The sequence below is a fragment of the Erigeron canadensis genome, chromosome 4, assembly GCF_010389155.1.
Source record: "Erigeron canadensis isolate Cc75 chromosome 4, C_canadensis_v1, whole genome shotgun sequence".
NCBI classification, from domain to species: Eukaryota; Viridiplantae; Streptophyta; class Magnoliopsida; order Asterales; family Asteraceae; genus Erigeron; species Erigeron canadensis.
Genome location: NC_057764.1, coordinates 30,868,496 through 30,891,484, shown reverse-complemented (window position 1 = coordinate 30,891,484; position 22,989 = coordinate 30,868,496). Strand labels below are relative to the sequence as shown.

Below are 22,989 nucleotides of genomic sequence, written 5' to 3'. Positions count from 1 at the left end.
TCAGATCGGTTGACCAGGTTCCGGACTACTACACGCTCTTTTTGTCCCATTTGATGCTTACTTTTTTTTTAGTGTAATAACTAAATGTAGGTGATTGCGAAGTATATATCAGATTTTATTCAGTAAAGTTCTATAATGTAATAATGTAATTAAATAAGTAAATTTAAAGTAGTTAATTATTTACAAGGAAAACCATGGACATATGCATACAGTAACTGTTAATGCAAATTCTAAGCAAGGCTCATGGAATAATAGGCATGTGTATTTTAAGATCCTCAAACATACGTATCATATTTTAACAAGAAGAAGAAAGCATGCATACATGTTCGGAAATTTCTTTTTTCCCGAAAAGCAACCAGATTTGTTACTAATTTAACACATGAGTTACAATACAAGGCAACCAAAGATACATGCATGAGTTACGGCAGCTGGGTTCTTAACACACACTTTTTATATATATTTATTTGTTGGTGTTATAGTCATCTAGGAGGCTGAAAACATCACATAGAAAATCCATGAAAGCAGTTGGATAGGGGAACTTTGAGTTCTCTTTCTCAAATTCGAAGGTCACGGCACCCAACTTTCTATCACGTCCCTCTGCTTGTTCTTCAACATGAAATGTGATCTTGAAGGACTTGTATATCTTTTCCAATAGTCTTGCTTCAAGTATCTTGAACACTATCTTGTGGTTTGCTTCATCTACTTCTTCAATTTGTTGCTTAAATACTTCCACTTTTTCATCTTTAATTTTATTTTTTTTAAAAGCAAAACAAATTAATACGGAGTATACATATATTAAGATTAATACAATATTACAATCCAAGATAATCAAAAGTTCATTGATTCGAGATGCATATGGTTATATGGAGAAGAAGCAGTTCTTGAACAAATTAATTAACACATCAAATGATAGAAATGGTTAAGTTTAGGCTTAATTAATAAATTATGTACGTACCGTATGTAAAGTTCCAGGAAATGATGGATCCAACCGCGCCCCATTCACCATCAAGCAGAACACAGCTATGAACCTTATCAGGCAACATCAAAGCTAGGTCGTTTGGCCTGAACCTAATGATTTCATGTAACTCATCTCCACGTGATTTGATGTTCACGTACATCATCATCTTTCCAGATACAGCCATCTCTTATGCATGCGTGTTTGATAGGATAGAATTATATACGCTGATTTGAATGTGGCCGGAAATATATAGGAATAATTGTCAGCCTTAATTTATATAGAAAAATATTCAACTCCTCGATCTATTGATTTAGTCCTATAATAAATTTAAAATTATGATGCTTCCATGCCAACCGCTCTCCATTGACCATCAAGCACAACATAGCTATGGTAACATCTTGATTTTTCACGACCTAAAAGATATCAAAGCTACTAGCTAGTAGCACGGCCAATAATTAAGGGTGCATTTAACAAACTTGCATGATTAATTTCTAGAGACAACAAATTAATTAAGACCTTATCAAACCAAACGATCAAATGAAATCATGCCATTTCCTGTACTATATATTGAAGGTGGATCATTGTTGAAGCGGGTCTTCATCTATATCTAGCTCATTGCTCATAGTCTTTTCATCTACATTATAATTTTAATTGCAATTTTTGGATTAGTAGTGTATATGTTTCTCAATTTGAACCATGGTGAACACTTGTTAGGCCTGTGCTTATAAGGGTCATCTCCTTGGAGCTTCTTCCCTGCCACATCAGCATCGCATAACTCATCACTTCTCTAAGGACACTCATTGTCTATAAACAAAAGATATTCTTGGAAGTTCTTTACACATCATCAATTATTTTATAATTTATCTCTCACACCCAAATACACATATATATACACTACACATATATAAAACAAAACAAAAAACTTCAGCCGACCCCACGTCCTTCCGTCCTTGAACTTCTTGGGGAAGAACATCATGCAAGACGCAGCCACAAGGACTATCAATGTCAATATATAGCCGTCCGCGTCTTGGACAGCCAAGGACGCTCCATGTGGAATGCTATAAGCACCGCCCTAAAATACTTAAATGCTATTTTTTTGGACGGACATAAACACTTGTTAAATGCTTATTTGAAATGAATATGTTCAAGATTACGATAATACGAGTATTTATCTGAAATCAGTTTTGATTGAATTATTGAACAGCCCGAATAAGAAGTTTGAGAGTCTTATAAGCTTAAAATTGTGGACTACTAATATATTTTTACTATGTTCTTTAGCTGAACATACATAATATTTTAGCAGTCCATTGTTTTTAATTTTGGGGGATCGGAGTTACAAGTGGTATTAGAGCGGTAGCCCCTCCAAGGTATAGTGAGTCGAAGCTCATGCATCTTCCTAGGTGTCGAGTCCGGCATGTGAGGGTCGGCCTAACAAGAGAGTTTAGAGGAGGTTGTAAATATCCTAGTTGTCCATTGCTTTCAGCTCGATCTGATGCATGGGGGCATTACAAATGGTATGAGAGTGGTAGCCTACTAGCCTGTCTGAGGTGTAGTGAATCGAAGCTCCTGCATTTCCTCGGGTATTGATTCTTGGTATTTTTAGGCCGTAGGAGGACATAAAAAAATTTACGAGGGTGAATTTTAAAACTCGATTGTCTCACATTGAAATAAGAAATTACCTTATATCTTTTATTAATTATGGTTTTAGTTATAACTCGGAAGGTACTGGCCTAACCTCTTGCTTTTAGCTACGGGACATCACTCGTATAATATATAATCCTTAACCGAAGATTTCAATTAAGTCAATATACTACGGAATTGCAATTGAAGATTTCATCGTATTTGATTCATTTATTTATTTTTTGAACGGCTTTCATCGTATTTGATTCATCATTTAGCGTTGGGTGTTGCACATACAATAATTCTTAATTGAATATAGAGTACTTTTAAGCAAGTAGTAGTATTTAATTAAGTCTAAACTCTGACGATTAATTGGTCAGAAGAATATGATTGGTTGATAGGCGTTTGTATTTCCGTTGACATATTTGAAACTCAAGGGCTGCTATGCGTTGTGGTATTCAACGAAATTGAGAATTCAAGATTCCATAGTATTTTGTGTAATACTACGTAGTTTTGTGTAAGATGTTATCAACCTATCGCCAAAAGTTTTAAGCTGGAAAGTATACTTATTTTTTTAAACAGTTTTGTTAACTTTTATTTATGTTTAATATTGGGCCCTGTACATATAAAGTTACCAATTAACATTTTATTTACATTTATTTATTTATACTTAATTTTTGTTTCTTTCCTACAAACTGTCCATGATGACAGCACTTGTGATTAGGTGATGGTTGTATTGTTTGTTGGTAATTTTGACTAAATAATGGAATTTGTTGGATGGATGAATATGTATTGGAAGAAAGACGATGAATTGGTTGAATAATTATAATTATAATTATTTATTACAGTATATGATTTTAGATGATCTAAAAGTCGTTGAAATTTGTGATAAGAAAAAACAAATTGAAAGTCTTTTGAATTGTCATTATCGTGTATATAAAATTGTATTTTTGTCACAAAATTCAAGGATTGAGTTTTTTATATGAAATTTACGATTTTTATAAATTGACTCTAATTGGTTGTCAGCAACAAAATTCAAAAAATTAATATAAGGTAGATGTTGAAAGTTAAAAAAGATAAATAGACATTTAATTATCATTAAACTCGGTAAAGCCTTCCTCGGGTCGTAAACCCATCACCTAGTCCCCGGAATGACCATTGAGCCTACCACCGGCTCATTAAAGATGGTTTTAGCCTTTGTTATATAACACAAAGGCGTCTGGTAACCCGACCACCTTTTTGGTAACCCGACTAGACTTTTTGCAGCGACCTAGAAAGGGGGCCTGCTTTTATTCTGCCATATTTACCATTATAGATATGAGGGCCCGCATTTTTTTCACTTTTTGCAGCGAGGGTCCCTGCAAAAAGTGGTAGTGGTCTAGTTACTAAAAAAGAATGGTTGGGATAAGGGGGCTTAACACAAATGGTGTGATTTCTTTTAATTTATTAACCTTTCAATTGAAACTTGTTGTTCACTTGTTTGGGACTGTTGTTTTAGAATTTAGGAAAGAAGAATCATCTGCGTTCTAAATGTTCTAATAGTACTTTTTACTAATCAAAGGCAGTAATTACATTGTTTGGAGAATTGGAGTTACATGCCGTCTTTTTTCAAAATAACTTTATGATATCTGTAAAACGGGTTGTTTTTTAATAAAAGGGACTCGAACAATCGAGACCAAGCTTCAAAAGATAGCCCAAACGGCCAAACATCAACCTTTGTTTTCTTTAGATCAGAATTAGGTATATTCTGGACCGGATTAAAGACTAGCCCAGTCGGGCTTTGCCCATATCTAATTAAGTCCATCAGTACGTCCATGATTCAACTTGTTTTGATGTACGGTCTAGTGGTCTACGGAGTATTAAAAGACAAAATTAATAGGGACAGTTTATTTTTGGCAGTTTTTTATGACTAAACTACCCCTTTTTATTATTTAATTGAATTTAATATTTCTAATTAATTACCAAAACGTGATGTTTATTTGAATCCATTGATCAATATTTTGAAGGGTTGAGATTAGTTCAAAAGGGTTCTTAAAGGTTCTTGCTTTTTTTTTTTAGGTTCTTAAGGTAAAGTTATTTTGAGAACTTTTTTTTTTGCAAGAACTTTTGAGAATTTTTTAAATCAAGCCCAATAGATGATTGTTTTTTAAATGAAAATTGTTTTTTGATTGTTTTCTGAATAACTTATGGGTAATTTTGAAGTTTATAATTGTGTAGGAGCATGGGTTATTATCCGTTATACAATTATGTGGAGATTTGGATTCTTGATCACATGTGCACGAAAATTGCTATGATCACATGTATGCAAGTCGATCACATGTAATCATAGCAATATTCGTGCACATGTGATCAAGAATCCAAATCTCCACATAATTGTATAACGGATGATAATCCATACCTCCACACAATTATAAACTTCAAAATTACACATAAGTTATTCAGAAAAGAATCAAAAAACAATTTTCATGTAAAGAATAATCATCGGTTGGGCTGTCCGACACCTAAGGCTGTCCGACACCTAAGCTTAGGTGTGAAACCTCTCACATACTAATATTTTATTATTTATTGTTTAGTGAATAAATGTTTGGGCCCCCATGATTTTTATGGTTTAAAAAATTAATATATGAGGATCCGACATCTAAGCTTAGGTACTTAACAGCCTTATATTCCTATCTCCATATATATATATATATATATTCCAAAAGTGTGGATCAATTACTCGCAGCATAGGATCTAGTTTTATATTGTTTTAACCGAGTCCGCACTAAAGAGGTGCCTCACTCTCAGTACTTTGTAGGAGGAAAATTCTTCAATTAAACTGCTTAAAGGCACAACATTTAATTAAAATAAAACTCTGCTCCTTCAGCAAGACTCGAACTTAGGTCTTGTATCACTGAGAGACTTGTGTGAGATACCTTGTACCATTGAGCTATTTGTTCGTTGTCCATTTTTTTTAATATTAATCTCCGGTTGGATAAATTGTATGCTTAGATATATGTTATCTTGTAATTTCAATACTAGATTTTAGACCCGTGTCAAATACACGGGTTTATTTTGTTATAAAGATTATATTATTATCAAAGTTTAACTATATACAATCTAAAAAGTGTTATTAATTCAAAAGAAAATATCTAAAAAGCAATCCTGAAAGATCGTAAAAATGTAATTAAAAATGTTATGACCACGTCCCATTCGCCACCCGTCGGTGTTAGGAGTTGTCGAGGTCCCTTGCATCATTCCGTTTGTACTCATCGTTGGCCTTCGCGAGTGTCCTCAATCGCTTTATCGCAAGTTTTGTACCAACTATATGTACGTATATAGCTAATATAGTTGGTTGGATTAGATAAAACGTTAAACTTGGTTGGATTATAAAGTGTTTGAATGTAGCTCGATACGTAAACGACATGTTTTTATTAGTCATACTGTTGAACCGAATCATTAAATAGCATGTTTGCTTCTTGAGTGTAGTTTTGTAAATATCATTAGGATTATATTGTGCTACTATCCAAAACTCAAAATATAGTAAAAACAGATACCTTTGTAATTTGGATTGCGTATGCCTATTACATATAAAAGGAACTCATCTTTAGATATCAAAACACAAAAAACTGATTAAAAGTTATGTAAAGTAATAAACTCATGGCTATAACTTTTAATGTATCAAACTTTCACCTTCATTTTAATAAAAAGCCTCATAAGTTATTTTAGTAGAAAAGGTCGATCCATCATGGTTCTTTTTGGCTTGTACTATATTTACCGATATAGTCATACATTCATAGAAGTTTTTTAACTTCAATTCTATATTGTATCCTCTCAATTATAATTTCCTGTCCAAAAGGCTAACCTGCATAATATATATATATATATATATATATAAAATACATATGATGTGTCCCTAAATTATATAATACGTTGCATGTTTTAAATATATATTATAATCCGTAAATTGACATGGAACCAAAGAGTATTTAAAGCATCCATAAATTATATATATCGCATGTTTTAGATATATATTGATCAATTGTATAAATATCCGTAAATCGTAAATTATAATTTATTTATTATAATTATGACATCATCAATTTTCAATTAGATAAAATTGAGAGATATAACTGGTTAATAAGTTATTAGTTCAGTTTTCTTTTAATTTAGATATATGTTATCTTGTAATTTCAATATTATTGTTATTTATTTTGTATGCTTGCCGAATAGAAGAATAGTTTAAAAAATAACGACTTAATTGTAAAGTCGACGTTGTTTTATGATTTTTTTCAGTCAAGTTATTCCTTATGGATTAAATTCTAAACAAACACCGTACATTTTAATGGAGAAATTTACTTACTATATCAATTGGATTTAGATTCTTTAAAATTAGTCCAACTTCATATGTGAAGTTGCTGGATCAATTTTAAAAGATTCTAATCAGGTCAATTATATATGTTCTAAACGAAATTATTGTATTGTAAAATATGACTTATTTTATAATTCTCCTATTTTACACGTATTCCAACATATCAATTTGGACGTAACGTATCACGGATAAGAATGTAAACTTACAAAACTTTAAAACGAAACTTGTGAACTTCAATTAAAAAACTTTAAAATAGAAGTTTGCAAACCTCATTTAAAACACGCGACAATGAGTGATGGATGGTGGATTGGTGGCCGTTGACACTAGGTAGAAAAAACTCTTTTGATCGATAAAAACCCAAATACCCAATTATAGTTACCATGTACAAAGTGATCAAGTACTGTGGCGTACAACTGTACAAAATAGGAAATAAGTTAGTTGATCACTTAATTCTCGTTTGCGAGAGATCTAACGTGTAACTATACAAATATGAGGCTTTAATTTCAAATTTTTGGTGCCTAAAACCGCTTGCTTCACTTAATTACTCTACCTGCCTTGAGCCAAAACTGAAGCTAACGCGTCCTATTTGTGCTAAATTAATATATGTATTGTAAGAATATGATCACGTTATAATAAACGCATGTCTGGTATTTGTTTAAGCCCACAGCCGAGGTTACACAAAATGACACGTTAAGTTTATATATTTAATTAGTATATTATAGTAATATATTAATTAAACAATCACTTGAATTTTTAATTAAACTATATTAAAGCTTTAATAGTATTTAATTAATTAAAGATGAAGGATTAAATTGTAAATTAGAAGTTTCCTAATTGTATATGAAAAAAGGGGGGGGGGGGGGGTGTGTTCACCAAGTTGGTTAAGGATTTTTCATTCATTCAAGACAATTAGTTTTGAAAACCCTAAACAAATCTCTCTTTCTCTCTTCTCTCTCTCGTTCGGCCGTGAGCAAAAACCCAAAGGGTTTTTGGTTTTGGGGTTCGACATCAAGGGGAAAAACACAACGGGTTTGTGAGTTCGTGATCGGGTACTAGCATACGATATAGGGGTGTCAAGTGTTCGATCGTAGAGGGGTTTTAGTTTAGACTCTACAATAATAATAATTATTATTATCAACATTATTGGAAGCTTTGCACAAAGGTACACATATTCTATTCATTATGATTGCATAAACGTTTCTTTTCCGCTGCGTACACGTAATTTGCTATGTGTTTATGTTCATGTATTCTAACATGCCTGCCCTATGGAAACTGATATAATTAATAATAATAATAATTTGCTATGGTTGTTGATCGAAAATATCGTAGATCGACGATGTTAGTTCAAGCCCTCAATCACCTTCAACGGGAATCACTACAAGAAAAATGTTGATTAGTGACGACTAAAATTTGGTCACTAATAGCCCCATTTAGTTACCATTAAGAAAAAGTGGTCACTAAATTTGGCCACTAAACAAAATTAGTGGCAAAAAATAACATTTTTTGGTCTCTAAACAAAATTAGTCACGGACCTTTAGTGATGACTTAAAATTTGGTAACTAATTTATCATAGTGACGAAAATTTGGTCATTATGATAAATTAGTGACCAAATTTTGAGTGGTCACTTTTTGTTACTCTTCGTCACTAAAGGTCCGTGACTAATTTTGTTTAGAGACCAAAAAATGTTATTTTTTGGCCACTAATTTTGTTTAGTGGCCAAATTTAGTGACCACTTTTTCTTAATGATAACTAAATGAGGTTATTAGTGACCAAATTTTAATCGTACTAACTAAAGTCGTCACTAAAGAACATTTTTCTTGTAGTGAATCCTTATATGTCTATTGTAAAAATGGGATGGCTAGATTGACTAGCTTTGTAATTAATCCTTAATTGCGCGCTAGACGCTTCTATGGTAACTACTGTAATTAATTAACTTGTAAATTGTATGTTCTTCTATTATTCTCGCATATATGTAAGCTTGCTAGATTGATTTTATAAATGAAGGATTGCTGTTCAAAAAGTATAAAATAAAATTGAATAGAGTGATACTTGCGGCTACTTGCACTCACTTCAATCATTTGATGTTGACCCTAAAGTGTCAGCTGATTTAGATATAGACATATAGTTACTATCAGTAATACGTACGTAACAAAACTGCATATACACAACCATGCATTTTCAAAACAATGAATTTCCGTATCTGTTTGAAATACTAATTTGTTAAAATTAAGTTAATCATTATAAAATATTGCAAAGATTGTTTAATGCACGGCTATATATCGTATTTAACCCGATGTGGTGTTGAGAGGAACGTACACTTGGGAAAAATTTGTACGGATGTGACTATTTTAATTTGTCTCCTATAGTGTTTCTAGTATTTTGGCACAAAACTTTTGTAAAAATAGAAATTGAAGTCTGATGTTCTAAACGCTGAAATTTCCCAATGAGTCAAGAGTGACGTTCGACTTTAAATACGTGTCATGCCACTTTTACATAAACAGGTTCCAATTAATTGCTCACTACAATTCAGTGAATGCCACGTATTTGATGTCCGTTGTTTTAGGACGCCACACTAGCTTGGCCAATTTCACAAAGTATGATGTATAGAACACCGGACTTCTTAGCTACTCGTACTTACTTTGTAAAAGTTTTTTTCCAAAGTACTAGGAACACTATATCTCCTAGTAGCTAACTTTTGCAAAAAAGTCCCATCTGTACAAACTTTTCGAATACGTAAGTATATTGGTTTGCACATAAATGATAGGCAAGATATGTGCATGCAGGATTGGTCGGACTTAATCACCTAAAGAAACACTATATATAATCGATCTAGCACCCATCTCGATCGGCCAATTATTGAGTTGAGGACCACTTAATTAATTAATCCCTTGTATATATATATATTGAAGCCAGCACTCATCTCATATTATCTCCAATATTTATCGATATGTGGAGGACCCCTTAATTTTCATTCAACATATATTAATCCGATTAGACGTTTCTATATATAAACGAGTCATATGTCAGCTTAATGCGGCGACGATGATAGTAACGACACGGGGTGGTGGTGGCGACTGGTGGCGGCGGCGGTGGTGACAAGTGGTGGCGGTAACGGGTGGTAAGAACGATAATTGTGGTAAATTAATGTAAAGGTAATTCATGTTAAACGAAGTAATGTAGTTATTTTCATGATTTAAGGATTTATGTTTAAAATTATTTTATTAAGGGTTTATAGGTATATTAAGTGAGTATGTTTAAATTAATGAATAAAAGAAAAAAAATATTTTTGATAATTTAATGTACGTTGTAACTTGAAATTTGGGATCGACTTTTGCGATCTTGAGAATCCCCTCAATGATCCTTTTAGGAAATTGGTCCATTGGAAACGTAGAAAGAGACTGATCATCGTACGCGTCATGAACGTACACTTAATTTAAATTAACTATCTAGACTGCTAGACATTTAATTTTATGGGCTGATCGTACCTCGTTTAGAAAATAAAATTGTTTAAATAATTTATTGTTTGTGAATGCGAGATTCAACTGGTAGATCCACACAAAAGAGAATGATAATATAACAGGACGGGGTGACGGGAAAATATATATATATATATATATATAAAAGTAATACATATATGGCAGGCATGCATGGTAACGAAGGTTCATGCATGATAGGAATATTAAATACACAAAACATACAAATAAACAAAGTAGCAGTAGTAGGCATATCTGCCTTTTTATTCTTCATAAATTAAAGACGCTTCAATTCCCTCCATAACTTTCTTCCTTGGTCGATTAGTACGTGCTCATATGCGGGTGCTTTAATTATTTGCCATGGGCATCCAAGTCCTTGACAAGATGGCAAAGATAGTCCATCATGGAAGTAGGATATGGCACACTTAAATCCGGCTTCTCGAACTCAAAGGTCCACGTAGCCACCTGCACCTCACCCTTTTGCTCAACGTGCAAGATGATCGTGAAGCTCTTGTACTCTTCCAATAAATCTCCTCCTATTACTTTGAACACCGCCATGTGGTTTTCTTCGTTGACTGCTTCGATTATCTGTTTACATATCTTCTTCTTTCCCTCTTTTTCCAATTGTAAACAAGGCAAAAAGTTAGTAATGTTAAAATTAATTAATAGGCGTTCTAGTTATAAATTATGGATAAAATATGCTATATATATATATATACACGGTGGAGCCAGAATTTTCAGTTTGGGGTCGCCAAATACTACTAATAAATGTAAAATTAAATTACACCCGGTCTGAGGATGCTAATTAGTAATTATCTTTAAACCAACTAAATAAGTAAAAATAGTATTAGAAATATAGAGTTTTATAAACTTTACGGGGTTGTCATGCACCCTTGGACACCACATATATAGCTCCGCCATTGTATATAACACATAAGGGTAACAGTAATAAGCATGATACTATATATATTATATATATATATATACCAATTCGGTACATGGGATCAATCGGTTCCTATCAATTTACCATTTTTTTTTTACATACCATGAGTGTAGTGCCAGGAGATAACAGAGCCAACACCTCCCCTGTCACCCTCATGGAGCTCGCAGTCATGAACCTTTTCAGGGGCGATGGCAACTATCTCATGTGGTTTGTGCCTAAACAGATCATGAAACACATCCCCGGTCTTACTGATTTCTACATGACAAATTAACTTTCCCGATAGAGCCATTATTATCGATCTATTGGTTGTAATGTTTTACTTGGCTATAGTAAGACCACTTCTCTTTACAAATGAGAGTTGGTATTTGATATGTGAATGAAAAATATAAGGTAGACACGGTTGGTTTTATAGTGAAAAACTGGCCCGCCTATATATTCCAGACGGCCATAATATTAATAAATAATTTACTTAACAAATATAAGGACTCTTTAATTAACATGTGAATCATGATGTGATCAACTAATCATTATTTTGTAAATGAAGACAGATCAACCGTCAAATACTACATCTGGAATTTTACTTAATTATACATATACTATAAATTATGGGGTCAAACTCAGGGTTGACATGTATGTGGGGAGTTTTTGCGAAGTCATTTTGTGGTTAATTTTGTAAACTTAGTCTATATCTTAAGTAGACAAGTAATATTCATCTTGCATTATCATGAGATGATGTAGATGATTCGAAAGACGTCATTCTAAAAACATATTTAATGTCGACTTTTATCCAAGTAGTTGAGGTGAATACCTACCTATTTAGTCACTTCAATAATTTGGAGGGCATAATTATTATTTCAGATCCTAACTTTGACTGCAAATATCTTTGTTTATATTCTATAATACTTGATATAAAATATATAAATATAACGAATTTTTCAATGATATAATTTTCATTAAGTATTATATAATACAAACAAAAATATATACAGTCAAAGTTGTAGAAAAAAGACTTTTAAAGTCAACTGTGGACAACTAAAATGAGACGAAAAGAGTAATAGGTTGACTTATATATCCGTAGGCTGGAAATAGTTAAATTAGAATCATGTTGTAAATAATATACTATATATAATGTAAAAAGATGTTAAATGAAACATTTAGGATTTTATTTAACGTACATAAATTTTATATCTATACATATCAAAAGTCACCTTAAATTTTATGTTAAATGTACAACAATTTTATACATCTTAACAAAACTTTAATACTTCATTTAACAAAACCCCGTAATCTAGCTATTCTATTTGTTATGTATCTAGTAAATTAATATCAATGTATCGATCTCTCAATGTACTACAAGTTTAATAATATTAAAATATTCCCAATAAAGACTTAAGAACTATTATGAATATATCATGCTATTTCCATTTAAAACGAGTCTTATGTCTTGCAAATTAGTCGGTTTCCGTTATTTATTCATTTATATACATCAACTAATTGACTGGTACCCGGCCAATCATGCATGTTTTCAAAGTTTTACATGAGGGCCAAATGTAATTTTTTAAAACCTTTTTAGAATACTTATGCGGCGCGGTATATCTAAACTTATGTACAAGTTGGAAGAAATATGCTCTGTTAATTATTCTTTATCGAATAATGTCATTTAGGAACATTTCTCAAAACCAAATTATTAAAATTTTTAATCTGTACACTTTGATTGACCATTCACTCCATTAATTTCTTAATATATGTCACAACGAGTACCAATATATGTAAAGCCTCTAGCGATTTTGTATATTGTAAAAGTATAATTTTAAGTTTTAACAACTCATAAAGACTTCGATTGATAGCTGCTAGAATTATAAAAAAGTAGTTAACATTACCAACACCATATTTTTGTTCCTATTCGTTTTTTTGAGGTCATTAACGATGTTTTTTTCCCTTCATAAATTCGACGTCATTTTCTTACTTGGATCGAGTTATAGCAAAATGAAGGAAACTTAAGACAACTATTAACAGGTATCCGAATAGGCCGATTTCATTGGAAAAAGTATTGTAACGTAATATTGAGATAACACACACACACATATACATATGTTTTTAACCGATATTAGCAAATCTCTATTTTATGTTTAAAAAATGGTGGATTTACGTTTGTAAAAAAATGTGTTAATAGTTTTATTTCGTTATGATAGCTATTTCAATTTTTAATAAGATTTATCACTTATTATACCATTATTCTTTTAAAAATCCAGTAAAGTAATTAAAAAATGCGATTTCTTGATGGGAAGAATGGTGCATGAACTCAACTTGCACGCAAACACGATATCAGGATATGATAAGTCGACAGCAGGATCATCATTATGTTATGGGAGGCCGATCAAGAGCATTCAATTTGATTAGACGGGTTAAAGATATGAACACAACTACACAAGTAGGCCATAGATATTGGGTGGCATACTGGCATGGGCCAAAATTTTAAATTTATTTTTGCTATTGGGCCTTGAAACTAGTCTTGTAAGTTGTAAGTAAGACATTTAAAGGTTTTGTAACTCATTTTAAGATTTTACTAATTAGTACTCGATAGAGATAAAAAAAAGTGTGTAAAAGAATTTTAAAATTAAATAATCTTAATATAATAAAAGCTTAGCCAAACAACTTTTAATTTAGAAGTTTTTTCTGTAGATAGTTATTCTATTTTCCTGTACTATGACCGTCATAACTTGTTTTTAAGCCAATGTAATAGTTATTAATTCTTGTTTTTAGGACGTGAGGCTAGCTCATTTGGTATAGGCTTATAACTCTTGAGTAAAAGACCAAAATTCAAATTTTGGCATAAGCATTTGGATTGTATTAAGAGTATAATAAAATTGAAGTATTTTTCCAAAATAGTATAGTGGATAAAGTTATTTACAAAATTAGTACAGTTTTAAAAATATTTACTAAATTAGTATAATTTTTAAAATCATTAATTATTGAGCTGCCAGCCTGCCACGCCTTATGAACCTATTCTATAAATTGCAGGAAATTATTTATGTTCACTAACTCGGAATCAAACTGATTACGAATACCTACAATTTTCGAACATCGATATTCGGTGTGTTTCTCATTAACATAACTCGTTAAATTAAGCTCGTGAGAAAAAGGAAAGGCTAATTGTAGAAAACGAAAGGCTAATTTTAAAGGGAAAGGAAAAGTAGAAACTCAAATTAGTAATTTGTCTACTAAAGATATAACAAGGTTAGTTAATTTATAATTTTTGTTTTTCTGAGAGACCTTTATAAAATTTTCTTGAATTTCTTTTTTGGCATAAATCAAAGACCTTTTATGAGAGTTGCAGCCCGAGAAAGAGGAATAGATGGAAAAAAAAAAAAAAAGTGAGAAGAAGAAGGACATGGAATGGAAAAAGAAACATAAAAGGAAAATGAAGGTGGGAATTAGAATCCGAAACAAACAAAAGAAAATGCAAAATTAACAAAGTCATCAAAGGACTTTCATTGCCAGTTTCAATCTACTTCGATTTGGTTCCTAATTTCCCATATTGTTTTCATTTTTCTTAACGGATTGTTGCAATTGAAAGAATTATTGAAGGAAATCATTTGTTGCAATCGAAAGAAAAGGAATATAAAAAGGCAGTTCAACAATTGATAGATTTTAGATAGGGTGTTCACGGTTTGATTTTTACCCGGTTAAACTGTAAACCGAACCGTTTAAAAAACCGAAAAAACCAAACCGTTTTTGAATTTGGTTTTGGGTTTGGTTTGTAACCGAAACCGAATTATATATTCGGATTTTGGTTTGGTTGTGGGTAAAGGATTTTGAATTTGGTTAAACCGAAAAAACCGAAAAGCTTATATTACTATTATGTATTATTAAAAATATTTAATTTGTATCTTTTTTTATGAACAATTATTAATGTATTTTTACTTTATATGTCTATTTGTTTATCATATTAACTTTTTTATGAAATTAGATAAATACAATTTTGATGAATAATTTTTAATAATGATGACAAACAAGAGTTTAATTGTTTCACTTATATTATTTGTGTATCCATATGGTTTAAATTTACTACTTTAGTGAACAATTGAAATTATGAACCTATTTTGGTTAATCACAACTTAGACAAAAAAAAAATGGTAAATTTGTGTTTTTCATATTTGGTTTTTTCGGTTTTAAACCGAAACCGAACCGAATTCTAATTTGGTTTTTGGTTTGGTTTTTCTATTTCGGATTAGGTTTTGGTTCGGTTTTGGTTTTGAAAAATAAAAATCAAAAAACCGAAAAATCCGAACCAACTAGACCAAGTAACCGAAAACCGAACCGATGAACACCCTTAATTTTAGATAGAGCTAATTCACGAAAATAGCAGTGACCTTTAAAAGTTTTACTTTTTAGAAATGAACTTTCATTTATTCACGAAAATAGTAACATTTGACACGTGAACATGATGACGTAGACATTTTTTAATTATGTGACATTTTTTAATGACATGACATTATTTTTTTATTTATTTATTATGTAATTTTTATCAGCCGTGTCATTTCCCCAAAAAAATGATATGACTCCGTTTCAGTTTCAGTTCTGACAAGGTTTTTTTTTTCTCGTCATGTTCTTCTGGAACTAATTTCAGCTTAATTTTATTGATTTCTGTTGAGTCTCTTCCTATTTCAAACATTAAAAAGCTCAAAAGTTGTGAATGAAGATCTTAAAGAGGACATAGATCTAGCTCTTCTTCATTCATCTATCTCGAGAAAAAAAAATTAGATGTCAAAATGTCGTCGTTTTAGTCGAAGGGAGATTCTGAGGAAGTTCAACGTGAGACAAGAGTTTCATAGGCCAGATCTGGACCATTTAAGAATAGTTCGTCGGCAGATGACATAGATCTAGATAACGGAGGTCCAGAGGTTAGCTCGAACTCGAACAAATCGCCGTCATTTTCTAAATTAGTTGAAGAAATCGAGAAGAAACTAACTCCACCTCCAACACCGCCGTTGTCGGTGTTGAAGTAATCTAATAATAAATGAGAGTTTATTGCTAGAAGTGAAACTTTTAAAGGTTAACACTATTTACATAAATTGGTCGAAAGGTCATTTATATTTTATGTAGTTATATAGTATGCCACGTCACTAAAAAATGACACGTAATCAGAAAATGTCCATGTCATCATGTATGCGTGTCAAATGTTACTATTTTCGGGAATAAATGAAAGTTCATTTCTAAAAAGTGAAACTTTTAAAGGTCACTGCTATTTTCGTGAATTGGTCGAAAGATACTTTCTATTTTCTGCAGTTATCCCTTTTAGATATTATATTAATTTGATAAATACTTTTAAAACTATATACTAATTTGGTAAATAACTTTACCTACTATACTAGTTTGAAAAAAAACCCTCATAAATTAGATATAAAATTCACTGTTTAAAAAAAAAAAAAACAAAAGAAAAACTAGTTTGAAAAAAACTCATAAATTAGATGTATTATTTTACCTTCAACAAAAAATAGTAATAAAATAATGCGTTTTTGACATGAATGGATATTACTCGTATTGTTTTTTGTTGTTGACATAAAATAAAAAGGAAGATAATATATATCTTAAAAAACCAGCTTAGTAGTATTCTTTTATTTTAAGTGTAATTACTATGTTCTTTTGTTTTTGTCTTATTGGTTTACTCTTTATAAAACAAATTCCATTTTATTGTTTTCAACTTTTCTACTTTTAAAATATTTTTTAAAAGTTCATTGAATACTTAATAAACTCTTAATAAAATTAATTTACAATATCTGTCACTCAATTTTTAAAATAACCACACTACTTTTTTATATTTATAACTTACACTTCATTCATGACCGTCTTCGAGAATGCCAAAAATGTTTGAGGCCCATGGCAAGAAGAAATTTGGGCCCTTAAAATCCCGATCGAAAACTTGTCAAATCCTTGCGATTTCATGATACTTTTTAGAAAGTTATAACAAAAATAATTAACTTTTGATCGTGAAAATATTAAAAGAGACATGTCTGGAATAATATAACTAAAAAACATAATGCACACAAATATGTTGGTAGTGGTATTAATTTTTTGTCAGTGAATTGAAAAAACTGTGTGATGAAGTACTATTAATTGAAAATTTTGCTAAGTTATTAAGTTTTTGTTATATCAATAATAATGTAATGTTTAAAGATTATTTGTTTTATGGTTTTGGGCCCCTATTTCTTTGGGCCCTAGGCTCAAGCCCTCTTTGCCTACCCTCATAGCGGGCCGTGACTTCACCGGCCGCCACAATCACGCGTCGTTAATATATCATATTACCGTCACATTGTGTAGATATTTGTCTAGTTTAATTAATTAGCATAATTATTAGATTAATTTTTTAAAGTTAAAATAAAAACTAAAAACATGTTGATATTCTTTTTGCCCACTTGTTCGCGGTTGTTAAGTAATCAATTTACTTGCTCCATTGAATGAAAAGATTCTTTAACAAGTGAATCACGATATAATCTACTAATTCTTATTTTATTGTTTCTTCAAGTTAATCAATTTATTAGAACCATAAATCATATCAATCATGTATATTACCAGGATTTATATGGACCGATAGATTATTATAAAATAAAATATATGTATTAAAAGAAAAGTTGTAACATAAATAAGATAAAATATTAACCCATTGAATTATTGATAAAATTTATGTACGAAAATCTATATGATACAAGTATATACAATTTATCTATAACTCTTATAAAACAATAGTTAACCAAGCATTTTAAAGCTCTCTTGCAATCTAAAACTAATTTGAAAAATTGCCACATAAGATTTTATCCTATGTGTCAACTCCATATTTTTCTTTAAATAAACTATATATTTAGAAAACAAATGAACGTATATATGTTAAAATAAATAAATAAATAAATAAATATATATATATATATTGTAAGAATCTAAGATCTTCTAATTAGATAAAATGATATCTTTTCTTTAGTTTAAAAAATCACGTCTATACCTAATGATATTTCATTATCTTTTTTATTCAACATTTATATGAGGTTCCTTTCGTTTTTTTTATGGTGATTATATGAAAGTTTGCTCAGGTCGTTGGTTAGTTGGAACTTTCATCGCATTAATCATTAGTGGCAATATTTAAAGTTTATAAGCTTTTTTATCACCACTAAATTATATTCATCTTATATGAGTTAAGAGCTTTGTATAATATCATAACTTTCTGAAAGAGTTATGTTAATTCTTTCGTTCATATCACTATGGAAATTATGTACAATTTTTGGTTTAATTCTTTTATCTTTTTTTGAATTTTATGATAATGGTTAATATAATCTTTTTTTTTCTTTTGTTTTTTAACTATACAATTTTTCATTGTGATGATGAGAAAAATATTATGATGGTAGATGAAGAGTTAGTTCAAAACAAGTGTATATAACAATTAGTTTAATGATTGAATAATGAATACGTTATTGCTAATTTAATTAAGTGAAACTAAATAGATTGTTCGTCCATATTTTTTTTACGATCATTATTGATCCATTCCATTAACACATTTGTTCACATTTTTTAAACTCAAATCTCACTTTATTGAGCACCTTTTTAAAGCAGCCGCACATCGTGCGGGTAAAAAATCCTAGTTATATATATATATTGGTAGATGGTGTACAACGATTTTCCTAAAAATGTCATGAATGATTTAGTGAGATGAGTATACATAAAAATAATATTTAATTTAAATTTAAATAAGAGCTATTTAATTGACGTACAATAAAAAGTACTAAAAAGTCATAAAATTTTGAATGATAGTTAATAAGAGAGAGTTTGAATAAAATAATTCATAGATATGAAACACTTAAAATCGACTTAACTCAAACTTAAGTAAAAGATGTCATCATCTATATACGAGCATAATACCCACACGTTGCGGCGAAATTTTGTTTTAGTAGTGATAATTTGTTATAAGGGTAGATACGGTAATTCAGTGTTGTAGTGTACGGAGGACCATTTTGAGAACCATATATATGGTGAAAGGGGTTTTTTGGAAGAAAATAGATAAATGACTGATATTGTAATTTAATCATTAATGGTATTTTAGATAATTCTTTCATAACTTTTAAAGAGAGGGTTGTTTTATTTATTAAATAATATAAAAGTATAGATTAGTTGTATAGGGGAATTAGGATTAAGAAATAAGGGTATTTTGGGTATAAAAATGTACTGAATTTCTTAAAATAAGAGAGGTCAATATGTTTTATTAGGGGTGAGCAAAAACCGAACCGAAAACCGAAAAAACTATAAAAACCGAAAAAACCAAAAACCATTGGTCTTGGTTTTCTAAAATCCGAAAGTTATGGTTCGGTTTTGGTTTTTAATAAAAAACCGAACCGAACCAAAAATATATATTATTTACTTTATTTTATATTTGTATCATATTATTATTAATTTTTGGTAAATATGTTAATATATTTGCATTTTTAGATCTATATAATAATATCATATATATGTTTTAAGTGAAAATACACAACAAGATTGATTTGTTTTAATAATTGTATAATTAAAAAACGCAGAAAACATATTAACAGTTATATATAAAACTTGTTTGAAGTTTGTACAACTTACTTTAATGGATTTGTTGTCATTATGGTAGTGTTATTGTTACTAATATTGTTTTGAAAGCTTGTTGAAATAAATTATGGTGTAATTATAAGATATAAACTTATGAACTTTTCAAACTCAATTAGACCCAAGCCACAAATGGTTAAAAACCGACTAAAACCGAAAAACCGAACTGAAATAGACCCAAACTGAAAAACCCGAAACCGAAAAAACCGAAACCCAATGATTTTAGTTTTCAAAAACCGAATTATAACGGTTCGGTTTCGGTTTTAGTCAAAAACCGACCAAAACCGAACCGTACTCACCTCTATGTTTTATATATAAGGGCTTATAGATTATGATGTATGTAGAAAATTAATATCAATAGATAATATCATTAAAGGTTTATAAAATACTAGGTATTTTACCCGCACGATGTGTGGTTATTTAAATTGATTGTTCAATAAAGTTTTTACCACTATTGGTTATAGATGGTTATGCATATAAAATACATTGATTAATTACTTAATATTGATTCATTACCTTAATCGATGAAAAACTCTTTCTTTTGAGTTAGATAGATTAGTAATATAGAGAAAATTGTTAAGATTTTAGGCTATAACGTGATTTATTGGGTTAAAAGGATATCATCTATCTAATTAGAAGATTGAAATTCCTACAATGAAAGAATTATTATATATTATATATATTTTATACATATATTTATAAAATTAAATACATTATTATTTTTTATTATACTAAAACACAATTGCTCTAATAATTTATTGATCAATCATATTTATTGATAAATTCAAATTTTTAATTTTAACTTTTATTGACTTTTTAGTATAAAAATAAAACTATAAACGTCGACCATGGGGTTATTAAATACTAAGATAAACATTACCTTATTATGAAATATTAAAAGTAAAAAAAATGGTGGCCACCCATGTAATCCTAATCCCCTCACCGAAATTTACACAATATTAAATTAGATAAATATATACAATAAAAATATAAATAATTAATTTAAAATTTAATATAAAAAACTCTAGATAAAAAAAAATTATTTCAAAAATCAATGACTTATTAACTAATCAAATCGCTCAATTTTATCAAATTGACTTACGCTTATGTCATCAGTTAATCTAATTATAATTACGAATCCTAATAATCATTATCCGAATATATTACTATATTAGTATTTATATTAATATTTGTAGAAAAAGTCTTATTAGTTTACACATTCTTGTTTTCCATCAATAATTTATATCTTTTAACCTTGAATAAACTTAATTTATATTTCATTTTAGCCATCAACTTGAGTAAATTTTTTAAAATTTTTTAATCATTTAGTTAATTAAAAAAATTTTAACATATGAAATATTGTCTACAAAAAAAGATTTCAAAAAGTAATGACTTACTAACAAATTAAATCGCTCAATTTAATTAAATTGACTTCTGCTTATATTATCATTTAGTTTAATAATTAAAAATTAAATCCTAATAACATTATCCAATATATTATTATATTAGTATTTATATTAATATCTGTAAAATAAGTCTTATTAATTTACAAAATTTTGTTTTTCATCAATAACATGTGCATTGTGAAATGACTACGGCAAACAATTTCATCTATATGTCTCAGCTAATAACGACAGTGACGAACCTGTGATTATTGTACTACAACTTGCAAAATATAACACTTTAATTGTTTATTTTCACAATTATAAGCTTTTATGACTTAAATATATAAAGATGGGATAAGTGCGCCGAAATGCAATCAACTAAGACCGAAAAGTTATTGTGTGCACGAACTCAAGTCGGGCTTTATTTTATGCAACAAACCTGGATAAATGGTTAAAGTAGCAGACAAACTCATGTGGAGCCGGTTGCAATTTTATTTGCCCATTCTTACAAAGACATCATTGTTATCATTTCCAGAAACCCAGAACCCCCTTACAATCTTCTAAATCAATAATAAAAAAAATCGAAAAATCTCATATACAACTAAACAAAAAACATACAAATCTTCTAGCACAATAAATCACAAATAAAACTTGGTAAAAAAAGATTTGGGAGCACGGATATACACTTACAAATTTAGAATAAAAAACCCATTTACATCCAAAAGACTCAAAACAAAAATCAAAAGTCTTATTTGATATGTTATATCGTTATTGATGTCATGGTAACGAGTTATAGATCTGAAATAAAAAACCCACTTGCAGATATGAATAACATCATCGCTTTTCCGGCTACCATGGTTTTTCCGGCCATCGTTTTCCGGCGGTAGTGGTGTATGAGATTTATCAAGGGCAGTTCAATGAAATGAATCTATTTTTCACATAATGTTGTAAAAATCATTCAAAATCACAAATAGATTTAGTGAGCGTACATGATGATTGTCGACTGATCACTGAATCACGATGATATCTGGATCTTGAATTGGTGTGACGTTATGAAACAAACAAACCGTGCAAGAAGACCCAACCAAGAAGCTAGTTATGAAACAAGCTACTTTTACGATATCATTTTGATAGATTTGTATATATATATTTTTTAATATTTTTTGGAGGATATATATAAATATGATAGATAAATAATGTCAAAATAATATGAAGATGCCACCTAAGATTAAATCCTATGTGGCAATAGTATAAGCTAGTTTTGAGTTGTAGATGCTTTAAAATCGTTCGGTTTACTACTATTTTAATAATTATATAGATAGATATCTCAATAAGTCCGCCCCCAATGCTCGTCCAGGCCTCGTTGTGAGCGGCTCGTCGAGATGAAGCCATTGGCAGCGGCTCATTGTGAGCTTGCATCATTCGGATAGTTGAAAATAAAAAGAGGAACGATGAGGGGGAGCAAAGGAAAGCGGGGCCAACACATTTTCTTTTCTGTCGTCTTTGGTTATATACCTTATGTGTGTGTGATTGTGCATTGTTAGTTTTAGCGTGTTTTCAAAGATGAGGAAGAAAAGTTATGGTAGGTGGGATGAAGAAAGAAGAAAAAAAATGATTGGAGATTGGGTAAGGTATTTTGTCT

General features: G+C 30.1%; 2 protein-coding genes across 2 annotated transcripts; both read right to left on the bottom strand.

The window, feature by feature from the left end:
• Nucleotides 1–291: 291 nt before the first annotated feature.
• LOC122598578 (MLP-like protein 43) lies at nucleotides 292–1,159 on the bottom strand. The gene is made up of 2 exons (XM_043771173.1): nucleotides 956–1,159; nucleotides 292–741 (listed from the first exon to the last, which is right to left on the bottom strand). Exons 1-2 carry the CDS (start codon nucleotides 1,140–1,142, stop codon nucleotides 461–463), a joined length of 468 nt encoding a protein of 155 aa, XP_043627108.1. The 5' UTR covers nucleotides 1,143–1,159; the 3' UTR covers nucleotides 292–460.
• Nucleotides 1,160–10,733: 9,574 nt separating this feature from the next.
• On the bottom strand, nucleotides 10,734–11,696 carry LOC122598579 (MLP-like protein 31). The gene is made up of 2 exons (XM_043771174.1): nucleotides 11,449–11,696; nucleotides 10,734–11,017 (listed from the first exon to the last, which is right to left on the bottom strand). Exons 1-2 carry the CDS (start codon nucleotides 11,633–11,635, stop codon nucleotides 10,755–10,757), a joined length of 450 nt encoding a protein of 149 aa, XP_043627109.1. The 5' UTR covers nucleotides 11,636–11,696; the 3' UTR covers nucleotides 10,734–10,754.
• Nucleotides 11,697–22,989: the final 11,293 nt, after the last annotated feature.

What these genes read in the sequence shown, in the direction of transcription:
- LOC122598578 (XM_043771173.1), bottom strand. Translation starts at nt 1,142, where the DNA reads ATGGCTGTATCTGGAAAGATGATGATGTACGTGAACATCAAATCACGT. An exon ending in TTCCTGGAACTTTACATACG is followed by an intron (nt 742 to 955) that starts GTACGTACATAA and finishes ATAAAATTAAAG; the next exon opens with ATGAAAAAGTGGAAGTATTT.
- LOC122598579 (XM_043771174.1), bottom strand. Translation starts at nt 11,635, where the DNA reads ATGGCTCTATCGGGAAAGTTAATTTGTCATGTAGAAATCAGTAAGACC. An exon ending in CTCCTGGCACTACACTCATG is followed by an intron (nt 11,018 to 11,448) that starts GTATGTAAAAAA and finishes AATTGGAAAAAG; the next exon opens with AGGGAAAGAAGAAGATATGT.